Source organism: Mytilus edulis, chromosome 7 (genome assembly GCF_963676685.1).
Source record: "Mytilus edulis chromosome 7, xbMytEdul2.2, whole genome shotgun sequence".
In the NCBI taxonomy this organism is placed as follows: Eukaryota; Metazoa; Mollusca; class Bivalvia; order Mytilida; family Mytilidae; genus Mytilus; species Mytilus edulis.
Window position 1 is genome coordinate 91813605 of NC_092350.1, and position 15676 is coordinate 91829280.

Below are 15676 nucleotides of genomic sequence, written 5' to 3' on the forward strand. Positions count from 1 at the left end.
TGATTCCGAATCATATAGACGCTCCAATGCAAAAATGCCTTGATTTAAAACGCTTGTTGAATACAGCATCGGAAAGATATCACCAAAAACCAACATAGCAAAAAAAAAATTTGGACAAGAATGGCCAGTAATATTTTTCGAGTCGCGGCTATTTTTCCGGGTCGGTGGTGGAAGGGGAAACAAATAATATTTTATTTTTGGCCTAACATGCTTATTACCTGCTGGAGTTGGCGTCATGTGTTGCCCTGGAAAACACATCACATCAGGGACCTGTTCATGCAAATCTTTGCTCCCATCAAATACTACAAGAAACAATGCACGAAACGTCATAAAGGTCTGGTGTGTTGTTAGATAAACATATTGTCCACCAAAGTCCCAGAAGATAAGACGTCCAACTTTCATCTTATACTTTCCACTTTTGAGGACCTTTTCCATTTTCCTTCTTATTTCCTCTTTAGTCATTCTTGTTCTCATTTTCTTTTCCATCTGTTTTACCGTGAGAGGCACATTGGAGGATTTTTTAGGTGGTAGAGATTGTGCTGTTGCAGCCTGCTCTGAGTGCAAAGAGGAAAGTGTGGCTTTGGTATAACCAGTTGGGCTTGTATCTGAAGTTTTGTTGAATTTTACGGTTCGTTCACTTTCCTCCTCTTCTTCCAGAGAGGTCATTAATACTTTATTATACACAACATCCAGGGCATTATAAGAGTCTGAAATTATATTTAATACATCATGAGCAATCCAAAACAGCTGCAGACTGTCAAAACCAAGTAAAGAATGTAAGAAAATTAGAATTAAGATAAATCATATCGTATCAGGTGTAACACTCACATAATGCTATTAACATATTTCAAAGAGAGTCATAGTTTAACTGATTGATTGATGACACTATTGATTATGGAAAATAAATGTTAATTCATCGCATAATTCTAACATTTAAATTCAATTTCAATATATAAAATCTTAACATCCTTTTAATAAGATTAATACTGATGTTAAGATTTTCATACACAAATAAGATTTTATATTGAATTAATATGGTGCGTGAATAGAAGGCACAAAATAAATGGCTACAGTGTGCTACTATTAATTCAGTGCTTTAACATGTCTGCTGATGGTGCAGTTAACAAAGTAGCGCCTTTTTAAAATGTGGTCAGAAATTTCTACTGATGCCTTTTCTCACCTGGATCAATAAGAATCCACCCTTTCGTCTCAATGTCAAGGCCACAGCGACCTTCAACAAGAGAAATGCCGTCAGTTGGATGTCGACCATCTGGTATCATATCTCCAGTTAACAGCTTTACAAGACTCGATTTCCCAACGGAAAACTGGCCGGTTACCATGCATCTCATATCAAATGATTCATAGCTGCCCTTCCCTAATAAACGATTTAACATGGCAGACTGTTGCCATTTTCCGATGGATTCTGAAAAAAAAATTTAAATTTAAATTTCGTTATGTTTGAGAATGAAAATGTATGCATACACACACTCGAAGATAATTTGAAACTGGACAATGTCAAAGACAATTTTTCTTCATCTTGAAAAATGTTTTGTTTCAACAAATTTATCTTAAGGCGAAGTGTACATAATTAAACTACACAACAGATTTTTTTTTAAATATCACTTATGGATTCTGCTTGTAAAATTACACCAGAAAATAAAAATAAAGGGGGTAACCATTTCCATTTTTTAGATAGCCTTTGCAATTAACAGCATGACGCGTCAAAAATACAAAGGATATATAGGGAAAATCAGCAAAATCAGCAGATATTTTTACATTATCAAGATCTTCTATTTTGTTGGTCAATACATTTTTTTTAAAATTGATATACGTTTCAAAAATGAATGACGAATCCATCGGTGCAAAGAAAGTCCTTAGCAACCGTGCTACTTTTTACGCTACTCCTTATTGAAGTTTCTTTTTTTGGCCGGAACATTAAAATTATGGCGACGTCATTATCTACAGTTACATCGCCACAACCTCTACGTCGTAACTCTATTATACTGTGCAATGTCGTAGCAATGTGACTGCGAGTGTATTACCCATCTTCATATGTATTACAAATGATCTAGTGTTATAAATTGATAAGGAAATAAACTAACTAATTTTAATTAATATTTGCCAAAAGATGCAAGTTTGCAATTAAATATATCGCAAATTACTGTAGACTTTAACTTCATCTGTTCTATATTAGAGTGGTTTCCGCACCTTTTTTAATGCTTGCATGGATTGTTAAAAAAAATAATGAATCAAATATCGAGTTTGAATTTGTCCTGGTATACACAGTGTTGTCAGAATAAATTGATTGGTTTGAATATTAGGATCGGGTATACACCTCGTTTTAAATCTCACTTCTGCATGTTTGTATTTAAAAAAGTAGACCTATTTTCTGCATATTTTCATCTTCGTCATTCCTGCATGGTTTTAATTTGAGGATTTGGATACAATATATTCTACATTTTAAACCTATTTCATAAGTCTTGTTTACATGACGCACTTCTGCAAAAAAAATATTTTATTCTACAAAATTTCCCGTCTCGATCACTTTCCCTTTCTTTAACTAAATGACAAAGAATGATGCAATGTTTGCTGAATGGAGTTGTAGTAACATAAAAAAATATTTGTTTGTTCCATGCATTTTTTTTTAAATCCACATACACGGATTTAAATTGATTGATTAATTGTTGGTTGCTTAACACCCAGTAGAAAATATGTCATGCATGTTCAGGACGAGAACACGTTAACAATAAATACAACAGGTAGGTTTGGTCATAAAAGAAGTCATCCGGGGTGATGGTCTGGAAAATGCGGGTACATTGGATAGGGACAGAAACTTTGCCGTGCAATAGGCCACCTACGGCGGTACTCTCAAGGAGTTGTTGGAAGGGTTCTTTAAGTGCAAACAGCATGGCCTTCTCTTTACACAATGCATCCGATTTAGCATCCTCATTCTGACCGGACGTGACTGCAAACTTAATCCATCCTGCACAGTCAAACGGACCCCCACTTCGGCAAGTATTTCACTGCCGGTTGGGAGAAAACCAAAGTGACCATATTTCATTTCCCCAGTCATCCGTGGGGTAACACAGATTTAAACAATGTCTTTCAAATGTCCAGCCTTTAGTGTTCCTAAATTATCAAGGTTAATCCAGAGAAGCGCTTTTTATACTATATTCTATTCATTCATAATCTTGAATTGATACTTGAGAATAAAATGTTACTTCAGGCACAATAAAAGACAACAAATTTTGCTATTTTCTCAACATTGGAATTTGATAAAGAAGAAATGACATGTTATCATTTTATCTTACATGTGTACTTTCAATTTCAATTTGATTCTAAATTTAGATTTAGTTTTCCCATAAATTGCTGATGGAATAGAAGAGACCTTTTTATTTTCTACCCATGTAGAAAAAGTTGAAACCTGGGAGCAGAATAACTAAGTTTATACTTATTTTAAGATAAATGTATGATTGAGACAACTTTAACGTGACAGAGAAGTTATTTTTTTAGCTTATTTGTTTATTTTTTGTTTGTTTTTGTCTTTGTTCTTCGAACTTGAAAGTGTTGCATTAGTGGTCAAATTATTCTCTTGGTATCGTCTTATTTTTGTATGAATATAAATCATGTCCTAAAAATTTTAATTACACAAAAGACAAACATGTTAACATCTTTTTAATTCAACAATTAAATTCACATGTCCTTCATCAATTATTCGTAATATTTACCAAGTTTACGATGAGTACTGTGTGTTTTTCGTTCAAAACTATGGCTTTTTAATACGATATTGTAGGGTAAATACAGGTTTCATTTTAATTAATTTGATATCAATAGAAGTAGAATTATTACATGTTTATTTGTTTTTTGTTGATAATTTTGTTGTTAGACGTTTTTACTTTCTGTTGATATCATAAAAACGAAATGCCTTCTTCTACGCGTCTAAAACAAAAACAGTGTATTAAAGTCAGGCTGCACAAAACAATAGAATACTTTGATTTATAATTGGAGTAATTCAGATAATTTCTATGAGGTTTTAAGACAGCACAGACGTGTTGTTGGATTCATGATAGACCGCAAAAAATAGTTTCTCTTTCGTGTGTCCTTTCTTGGGAGTAAGGAAGATAACTTGCGTATCTAATGACGAACGTTTTTAATCCCGTATTCTGCCAGAGGCCTGCAATTACGTACACTTCGCCTTAAATAATACAATTAGATAATGATAAATATGTATTCTTGTGATACAGGAGATGTGTGATATACAGCAATGCCTTGTGACATATTATCTATAAAGCCACAGTGGTCTTATTCTTATGATACAGGAGATGTGTGATATACAGCAATGCCTTGTGACATATTTCCTATAAAGCCACAGTGGTCTTATTCTTATGATACAGGAGATATGTGATATACAGCTATGCCTTAAGATATATCTTCTATAAAGTCACAGTCGTCTTATACTTATGATACAGGAGATGTGTGATATACAGCAATGCCTTGTGACATATTTCCTATAAAGCCACAGTGGTCTTATTCTTATGATACAGGAGATGTGTGATATACAGCTATGCCTTGTGACATATTTCCTATAAAGTCACAATAGTATTATACTTATGATACAGGAGATGTGTGATAAACATCAATGCCTTGTGATATATTTCCTATAAAGCCACAGTGGTCTTATTCTTATGATACAGGAGATGTGTGATATACAGCTATGCCTTGTGACTTATTTCCTATAAAGTCAAAATAGTGTTATACTTATGATACAGGAGATGTGTGATATACAGCAATGCCTTGTGACATATATCCTATAAAGTCACAATAGTATTATACTTGTGATATACAGCAATGCCTTGTGACATATTTCCTTAAAAGTCACAATGGTCTTATTCTTATTGTACAGGAGATATGTAATATACAGCAATGCCTTGTGACATATATCCTATAAAGTCACAGTGGTCTTATTCTTATGATACAGGAGATGTGTGATATACAGCAATGCGTTGTGACATATTTCCTTTAAAAGCACAGTGGTCTTATTCTTATATCACAGGAGATGTGTGATATACAGCTATGCCTTGTGACATATGTTCTATTAAGTCACAGTGGTCTTAATAGCCTTAATTTGAAATTTGGTGCCAGTAATTTGTCAGTGTGACGATGTAGAAGTCTGTTAATGTGTTGATTTGTCAGTAAGATGATGTAGAAGTCTGTTAATGTGTTGATCTGTCAGTGTGATGATGTAAAAGTTTGTTAATGTGTTGATCTGTCAGTGTGATGATGTAAAAGTTTGTTAGTGTGTTGATCTGTCAGTGTGATGATGTAGAAGTCTGTTAATGAGTTGATCTGTCAGTGTGATGATGTAGAAGTCCGTTAATGTGTTGATCTGTCAGTGTGATGATCTATAATTATGTTAATGTGTTGATCTATCAGTGTGTTGATGTATGAGCCTGTTTATGTGGTGATCTGTCAGTATGATGATGTAAAGTCTGTTAATGTGTTGATCTGTCAGTCTGATGATGTAAAGTCTGGTAATGTTTTGATGTATGATCCTGTTAATGTGATAATGTGTCAGTGTGATGATGTAGAAGTCTGTTAATATGTTGATATGTCAGTGTGATGATGTTGAAGTCTGTTAATATGTTAATCTGTCAGTGTGATGATTTAGAAGTCTGTTAATGTGTTGATCTGTCAGTGTGATGATGTAGAAGTTTGTTAGTGTGTTGATCTGTCAGTGTGATGATGTAGATGTATGTTAATGTGTTGATCTGTCAGTGTGATGATTTAGAAGTATGTTAGTGTACGTGTTGATCTGTCAGTGTGATGATGTAGAAGTCTGTTAATGTATTGATCTGTCAGTGTGATGATGTAGAAGTCTGTTAGTGTGTTGATCTGTCAGTGTGATGATTTAGAAGTCTGTTAATGTATTGATATGTCAGTGTGATGATGTAGAAGTCTGTTAATGTATTGATCTGTCAGTGTGATGATGTAGAAGTCTGTTAATGTGTTGATCTGTCAGTGTGATGATATAGAAGTCTGTTACTGTATTGATCTGTCAGTGTGATGATGTAGAAGTCTGTTAATGTATTGATATGTCAGTGTGATGATGTAGAAGTCTGTTAATGTATTAATATGTCAGTGTGATGATGTAGAAGTCTGTTAATGTATTGATCTGTCAGTTTGATGATGTAGAAGTCTGTTAATGTGTTGATCTGTCAGTGTGATGATGTAGAAGTCTGTTAATGTATTGATATGTCAGTGTGATGATGTAGAAGTCTGTTAATGTATTGATATGTCAGTGTGATGATGTAGAAGTCTGTTAATGTGTTGATCTGTCAGTGTGATGATATAGAAGTCTCTTAATGTATTGATCTGTCAGTGTGATGATGTAGAAGTCTGTTAATGTATTGATATGTCAGTGTGATGATGTAGAAGTCTGTTAATGTATTAATATGTCAGTGTGATGATGTAGAAGTCTGTTAATGTATTGATCTGTCAGTGTGATGATGTAGAAGTCTGTTAATGTGTTGATCTGTCAGTGTGAGGATGTTGAAGTCTGTTAATGTATTGATCTGTCAGTGTGATGATATAGAAGTCTGTTAATGTATTGATCTGTCAGTGTGATGATGTAGAAGTTTGTTAGTGTGTTGATCTGTCAGTGTGAGGATGTTGAAGTCTGTTAATGTGTTGATCTGTCAGTGTGATGATATAGAAGTCTGTTAATGTATTGATCTGTCAGTGTGATGATGTAGAAGTTTGTTAGTGTACGTGTTGATCTGTCAGTGTGAGGATGTTGAAGTCTGTTAATGTATTGATCTGTCAGTGTGATGATGTAGAAGTCTGTTAATGTATTGATATGTCAGTGTGATGATGTAGAAGTCTGTTAATGTATTGATCTGTCAGTGTGATGATTTAGAAGTCTGTTAATGTATTGATCTGTCAGTGTGATGATTTAGAAGTCTGTTAATGTATTGATATGTCAGTGTGATGATGTAGAAGTCTGCTAATGTATTGATCTGTCAGTGTGATGATTTAGAAGTCTGTTAATGTATTGATATGTCAGTGTGATGATGTAGAAGTCTGTTAGTGTGTTGATCTGTCAGTGTGATGATTTAGAAGTCTGTTAATGTGTTGATCTGTCAGTGTGATGATTTAGAAGTCTGTTAGTGTGTTGATCTGTCAGTGTGATGATTTAGAAGTTTGTTAGTGTGTTGATCTGTCAGTGTGATGATTTAGAAGTATGTTAGTGTACGTGTTGATCTGTCAGTGTGATGATGTAGAAGTCTGTTAATGTATTGATATGTCAGTGTGATGATGTAGAAGTCTGTTAATGTATTGATCTGTCAGTGTGATGATGTAGAAGTCTGTTAATGTGTTGATCTGTCAGTGTGAGGATGTTGAAGTCTGTTAATGTGTTGATCTGTCAGTGTGATGATATAGAAGTCTGTTAATGTATTGATCTGTCAGTGTGATAATGTAGAAGTCTGTTAATGTGTTGATCTGTCAGTGTGAGGATGTTGAAGTCTGTTAATGTGTTGATCTGTCAGTGTGATGATATAGAAGTCTGTTAATGTATTGATCTGTCAGTGTGATGATGTAGAAGTTTGTTAGTGTGTTGATCTGTCAGTGTGATGATGTAGAAGTCTGTTAATGAGTTGATCTGTCAGTGTGATGATGTAGAAGTCCGTTAATGTGTTGATCTGTCAGTGTGATGATCTATAATTATGTTAATGTGTTGATCTATCAGTGTGTTGATGTATGAGCCTGTTTATGTGGTGATCTGTCAGTATGATGATGTAAAGTCTGTTAATGTGTTGATCTGTGAGTCTGATGATGTAAAGTCTGGTAATGTTTTGATGTATGATCCTGTTAATGTGATAATGTGTCAGTGTGATGATGTAGAAGTCTGTTAATATGTTGATATGTCAGTGTGATGATGTTGAAGTCTGTTAATATGTTGATCTGTCAGTGTGATGATTTAGAAGTCTGTTAATGTGTTGATCTGTCAGTGTGATGATGTAGAAGTCTGTTAGTGTGTTGATCTGTCAGTGTGATGATTTAGAAGTATGTCAGTGTGATGATGTAGAAATCTGTTAATGTATTGATATGTCAGTGTGATGATGTAGAAGTCTGTTAATGTATTGATCTGTCAGTGTGATGATGTAGAAGTCTGTTAATGTGTTGATCTGTCAGTGTGAGGATGTTGAAGTCTGTTAATGTGTTGATCTGTCAGTGTGATGATATAGAAGTCTGTTAATGTATTGATCTATCAGTGTGATAATGTAGAAGTCTGTTAATGTGTTGATCTGTCAGTGTGAGGATGTTGAAGTCTGTTAATGTGTTGATCTGTCAGTGTGATGATATAGAAGTCTGTTAATGTATTGATCTGTCAGTGTGATAATGTAGAAGTCTGTTAATGTGTTGATCTGTCAGTGTTAGGATGTTGAAATATGTTAATGTGTTGATCTGTCAGTGTGATGATGTTGAAGTCTGTTAATATGTTGATCTGTCAGTGTGATGATGTAGAAGTCTGTTAATGTGTTGATGTATGATCCTGTTAATGTGTTGATCTGTCAGTGTGATGATGTAGAAGTCTGTTAATGTGTTAATCTGTCAGTGTAATAATGTTGAAGTCTGTTAATGTGTTGATCTGTCAGTGTGATGATATAGAAGTATGTTTATGTGTTGATCTGTCAGTGTGATGATGTAGAAGTCTGTTAATATGTTGATCTGTCAGTGTGATGATGTTGAAGTATGTTTATGTGTTGATCTGTCAGTTTGTCGGTATATCCATGTGTTGATATATGAATCTGTTTATGTATTGAAATGTCAGTGTGATGATGTAAAAGTCTGTTAATCCGTTGAAAAATGAATCTGTTAATATGTTTATTTGTCAGTGTGTTGATATGTTTCCATGTTGATGTACGAGTCTGTTAATGTGTAGATCTCTTAATGTGTCCCTGTGTCAATGTGTATAAAGCTTTCAATGTATTAATATGTCAGATTATCAATTTGTTAACTGGTCAATATGTCGATATGTCTATGTGTCAATGTTTGAATTTGATACTCTTTTGATATGTTGATCTGCCAATTGATTATTATGTTGATTTTTTAATAGGTCAGCTGGTCAATGTGTCTATCCGTCTATGTGTCAATATCTTTATATTTATATGTCAAAAACTACTTATTCTGTATAATCCAGTTGAGCCAATGGCTGGATTTGGTTGTCAACTGAACAGGTTGAGAATGCTATATAAATCGAGCGAGAATGAATTTAAGTTTATAGTGATCTGAAATCAACAGGTTGAGGAAAGAATAAATAGGACGAGAATGAAAGATGTTCTTTTTTAGATTAATATGATCTGTACAATCTAATGATCTGTAATCAATCAATCTTCGTCAATTGCCTACTTTACTTTTCCCATTATTTTTTTTTATTTTTACATTATACGCAGATATCAAGGTTTCCATTCATTAGAATTAAGTAACTATAAATCATTCCAGTGTTCATATATTAGAAATAAGTAACTTTTAATCATTCCACCCAGTCTATACAACAATTAACATTAATTATAGACTTGTGTAATGAAACAGTAGGAATGATATTACCGCCATTGTAAACAGACATCGAGGTTTCCATACATTAGAAACAAGTAATTATTATTTCAGCCAGTATCTGAATAATTAATATGATATTATTACCTCCAACTACTGGTGCTGCAGGTTCATGTAAATGGGTGTCAGGAGTAACTTCTGGAGAGGTCTTTGACATGACGGTCTACAAAAGAAAAATATGCTATAGTTATCAAAGGTACCAGGATTACAATTTAGTACGCCAGACGCGCGTTTCGTCTTCATAAGACTCATCAGTGACGCTCATATCAAAATATTTATTAAGCCAAACAAGTAAAAAGTTGAAGAGCATTGAGGATCCAAAATTCCAAAAAGTTGTGCCAAATACGGCTCAGGTAATGTCTGCCTGGGATAAGAAAATCCTTAGTTTTCGAAAAATTCACAGTTTTGTTAACAGGAAATTTTTAATGACCACATTATTGATATTCATGTCAACACCGAAGTGTTGACTACTGGGCTGGTGATACCCTCGGGGACGAAACGTCCACCAGCAGTGGCATCGACCCAGTGGTGTAAATAGTTATCAAAGGTACCAGGATTATAATTTAGTACGCCAGACGTGCGTTTCTTCTACATAAGACTCATCAGTGACGCTCATATCAAAATATTTATTAAGCCAAACAAGTAAAAAGTTGAAGAGCATTGAGGATCCAAAATTCCAAAAAGTTGTGCCAAATACAGCTTAGGTAATCTATGCCTGGGATAAGAAAATCCTTAGTTTTCGAAAAATTCAAAGTTTTGTTAACTGGAAATTTGTAAAAATGACCACATTATTGATATTCATGTCAACACCGAAGTGTTGACTACTGGGCTGGTGATACCCTCGGGGACGAAACGTCCACTAGCAGTGGCATCGACCCAGTGGTGTAAATAGTTATCAAAGGTACCAGGATTATAATTTATCATGCCTCATGTGAAAACTTGTCAAATAGCTTTATTGAAGGATTTACAGTGACCTATTGTTGTTAATTTCTGTGTCATTTGGTCTCTTTTGAAGAGTTGTCTCATTGGCAATCGACACCACATCTTACATCTATCATAAAGTCCTTGTTTTGCCACTGACAATAAAGATTGTAAAAACAATTTCAAATTTTCCTTATAATTTGCATATAATGTTTGGAAATGCACAAGATCAAGAAATACACACGTCAGACAAATTATTCGGACAACCAGTCATTCTCGGGAAGGTGTGAATAAAAGACCACAGACATGGTTGTTACTGCGATTGGGATCATCAATCTGAATAACTAAAATAAGTAACGACAAATAAAATTTTACTAAAATTTTGTAATATTCTTTCTTTTTCAGATAATTTATATAGATATAGGAAGATGTGGTGTGAGTGCCAATGAGACAACTCTCCATACAAATAACAATTTAAAAAGTAAACCATTATAGGTTAAAGTACGGCCTTCAACACGGAGCCTTAGCTCACACCGAACAACAAGCTATAAAGGGCCCCAAAATTACATGTTTATTTTCTTTATTTATTTTGATTTCTTTCAGAAGCAGCTAGTGTCAAATTCAAAAACAGTAATGGTATCAACCAAAATCATAATGGAGAAAATGCATAATTTCTTAAAGTATGTGTTTCTATATTTCTTTTTATTTCTCCAATTGTTTAATTGCAAAAAAGCACAAATTCTGGTGTAAGGCTGTTTTCTGATTTTTGCGATACCATGTTTATTGCTTTAAAGGTGTCAGACCACTTATTGGAAATAGTTGTCTATTACAACAATTTTTTTCAACTTTCACAGCTATATAGTTATCAAAAGTACCAGGATTATAATTTTATACGCCAAACGCGCATTTCGTCTACATAAGACTCATCAGTGACGCTGAGATCAAAATAGTGAAAAAGCCAAACAAATACAAAGTTGAAGAGCATTGAGGACCAACATTCCAAAAAGTTGTGCCAAATACGGCTAAGGTAATCTACTCCTGGGGTAAGAAAATCCTTAGTTTTTCGAAAAATTCAAAGTTTTGTAAACAGAAAATGTATAAAAATGACCATATAATTGATATTCATGTCAACACCAAAGTGCTGACTACTGGGCTGGTGATATCCTCGGGGACGAAACGTCCACCATATAATATTTTTACATAAGTATAACCTCATAGAAAACAGGTGTATACTGAATTGTACATTATTATCTTTCTACCTGCCAATTCTAATTCATGCTTAATGTCTTGTAGTAAAATACCAAATACTAATGACCAAAGGTAACTACTAAACATAGCCCCTGGTTTTTCTGGAAATCTTAAATAAATAAAGTATGGAGCGCATTAATCCTAATTTTTTAAATGCAAACTCATAAGCAAGTATTGTAAATTATGTCTAAAAATGGTTTAAACATATTTCTCTTTCACCCAAAGTTTTATTTATGCAAATTTGTTGGTTAGTTTAAGCAAACAATGACATCAAAAGCACTATATTTTTTTTAGCGAAGGACTATTTTAATATAGAAATTTACAATCTACATTTGAGTGAATAAATTGGAGGTCTGACATCTTTACCATATGTTTAATCGCCATGCCCACAGTAATTGTTTTTCCTTCTATACATATCACACGTGAGTAAAATTTAAGCACACTGCCTATTTAATGATGATGTTATTTACTTGTTTTTGTATGTAATTTAAAAAGGTTGTGCAGGAAAGTTAACGTTACTGAGTTTACTCATTTCATAGAGGTTTTATCTATGTAGGCGAATTTGTCTACTTGCGTGATACTGAAAGGTTTAATATATATACAGGTTGAAAGCATACTAAACATTTTGTGAACAAGTGCTTTTTTAATAAATGATTATTATATATTTGCATAAACATGTAAATCAACCTTTCTGCACAGAGATACATAGTATGTCTACATAAAAGAAGATGATGTGATGTATATACCAGGAGACAGGAAACTAATGACACAAAAAAAAAACCCAGATGAGACACTGATTTCAAACATTTGTCTTTCAACATCTATATTAGGCAACAGGCTTGGAATTGTCAACTAACCAGGTACATTGTTAACTGACAACAAATACTACAATGACATTGAAAACTACAGGCAACCGTTGTGTCTCTAACAATCTGTGATTATTTGTAAATATCTCTTTTTAATTATGACAGAATATTTACCTTTAGGAAGTCCATTTCTTCTTTCTTCTTTCTTTTTTTCTCTTCAGAATCAACGCTATACATTGTTACCATATCATAAGGAGTCTTACCCTGGAATACAATCAAATAATCTTTCATCAATCATACAAATATACATCTTCTTTAAATAATAGGCAATTGTTGTACTAATTTTACCTAAACAATACTTGACATAAAACCAGTCAACCTAAACAAACAACAAATATGAAGTGACATAAGAAAGAGATAAACATGATAAATGAACAAATAATTGAGATTTTACTGTTTAAGAACATGAATAATCTAGACATCATTGAGATCGGAGCCATCTCTGTGGGTGAAGCTGTAAATAATGTGTCGTAAAAAATTTGTATATTTCCATAGGACATGGAGAGGTAAACTGAAACCAAATATTTAAACCTTGACTTTTAATCAAGGAAGTTGTACATACTTTATAACATATCATCTGGTGTTGGTTTAAATACATGTCAAGTATAAACTTTGAAATCATAACGGTTCTCAATATTTAGAGCGAACACAATCTTGACCATAGGACATGGAGATGACAACTGAAAGCAAAGTTTTTAACCTTGACTTTTAACCAAGGAAGTTGTACATACATTATAACATATCCTCTGGTGTTGGTTAAAATACATGTCAAGTATAAACTTTGAAATCATAACAGTTCTCAATATTTAGAATGAACACGATCTTGACCATAGGACATGGGATTGTCAACTGAAACCAGGTTTTGACCTTGACCTTTAATATAGGTAGTTGTTCATAGATTATGACACACCCTCTGGTGTTGGTTAATATACATGTCAAGTATAAAGTATTAAAATATAACCGTTCTCTGGATATATAGAGAACACAATTGTTATGGGCGGACGGACGGACAGACAGACGGTGGGACAGACAGACTGATCACTATAGGATGACCCGTCAATAGGCGGGGCCTACATTAGTGTAGTATGTAAATTATTACATTAGAACCAAACATACTGAAATAATATAGTTATATTTATTATAGTTCAACCATCTGTTTCAATTGACCCTATCCAACATGTTTAATCAACCAACCAACCAACCAACCAACCAACCAATCAATCAATCAAGCAATCAATCAACCAACTAATCAATAATTTGAGTGCATGTTTCCGTCTCGTGTGTTTATTATGGGGTCCAAGGTCTCATTTGTTTTTTCGCTTGTTTCAAGAGACCCTATCCCAAGTGTTTAAGTTATAAACCAACCAATCAATCAATCAATCAATCAATCAATCAATCTATCAATAGATCAATCGATTGGTCAATCAATCAATTAATCGTTCAATCGTTCAATCAATCAATCAATCTATCAATAGATCAATCGATTGATCAATCAATCAATTAATCGTTCAATCGTTCAATCAATCAATCAATCAATCAATCAATAGGTATGACAGTTTATTTATGATAATATATTTAAAACAATATGGAAGGAAAAAACTGAAGAAGAATTGAATTTTGATATTGATCTTACATCTCTTCTGAAAAAAAAACACATGTACTCTGAAACTACAAGTCCAATCGACCTCAAAATTTGCAGTCAGCAGAGCATACATGTACTAAAAGTTCATAAAACAACGTGGTGCAGCTACCTACCTGAAATCCTACAATAAAATGTCAGCTCCTAGATTGAAATTCTTATTTGTGTTACAAACTGGTGCTACAAAATGTACATTATAAGAAAATAATCCTTAAACGTGTTTTAAAGTTACAGCAAATCAATTAAATCCAAATCATGCACTGCTGGTGAACTGTGATCAAAATGTCATTTTCCTACAATCACAAAAGAAATGTCATTGTGTGCATTCCGTATCTATACATGTTGTCTATTCAACGTCCCCACCTAAAAAGGAATAAATATAGTTTTCGTTATCATAAACTCGCGTCACGTGATGTCTCCTCAATCTGGCACGAGAGTCGCACGCTGGATCTGAAATAAAACAAGAGGCTGTCACAACGACAGCAAACCAGATTTATTATCATTTATTTGTGTCCTTGCAATATCACAAGAACCATTACTGATGCATGGTGATAGTGAAAGTCGTAAATATCAAATTTGACCTCCATTTTGTCATCAGTATCAACATATTAAAATTTGAAAAGCTTAGATTGAATGGTTCGTGAGTAAATGCAACAACGTGAATGGAAACGCCATTTTACGATCATTTAAGAACCATAACTCCTGAACGGTAAAAGTCAAAATCGTCATTATTGAACTTGACCTCTATTTTGTCATCATTAACAACATGTAAAAATTTCAAAAGCTTTGGTTGAATGGTTCATGAGAAAATGCACGGACACGACTGGAAACACCCTTTTTCAATCTTTCAAGAACCATAACTCCTGAACGGTAAAAGTCAAAGTCGTCATTATGGAACATGACCTCCATTTTGTCATCAGTAACAACATATTAAAATTTGGGAAGCTTTGGTAGAACAATTCATGTGTAAATGCACGGACACGACTGGACGCTCCATTTTTAAATCTTTCAAGAACCATAACTCCTGAACAGTAAAAGTCAAAATCGTCATTATTGAACTTGACCTCCATTTTGTCATCAGTAACAACATATAAAAATTTCAAAAGCTTTGGTTGAATGGTTCATGAGAAAATGCACGGACACGACTGGAAACACCCTCTTTCAATCTTTCAAGAACCATAACTCCTGAACGGTAAAAGTCAAAGTCGTCATTATGGAACATGACCTCCATTTTGTCATCAATAACAACATATTAAAATTTGGGAAGCTTTGGTAGAACAGTTCATGTGTAAATGCACGGACACGACTGGACGCTCCATTTTTAAATCTTTCAAGAACCATAACTCCTGAACAGTAAAAGTCAAAATCGTCATTATTGAACTTGACC

General features: G+C 33.7%; 1 protein-coding gene and 1 long non-coding RNA gene across 2 annotated transcripts in view; both read right to left on the reverse strand.

The window, feature by feature from the left end:
• Positions 1-15676, reverse strand: part of LOC139482485 (uncharacterized) — a 250762-nt gene that overhangs the window by 47962 nt on the left and 187124 nt on the right. The gene's annotated exons all lie outside the window — the stretch shown is intronic.
• The window catches only part of LOC139482551 (uncharacterized), a 74305-nt gene that overhangs the window by 44580 nt on the left and 14049 nt on the right, over positions 1-15676 (reverse strand). Inside the window, exons 6-9 of the mRNA XM_071266464.1 lie at positions 12765-12854; positions 9703-9778; positions 1181-1423; positions 219-707 (exon numbers count right to left, since the gene is read on the reverse strand). Of these exons, the coding sequence (XP_071122565.1) occupies positions 219-707; positions 1181-1423; positions 9703-9778; positions 12765-12854 (898 nt within the window). The remainder of the gene's footprint in view (positions 1-218; positions 708-1180; positions 1424-9702; positions 9779-12764; positions 12855-15676) is intronic.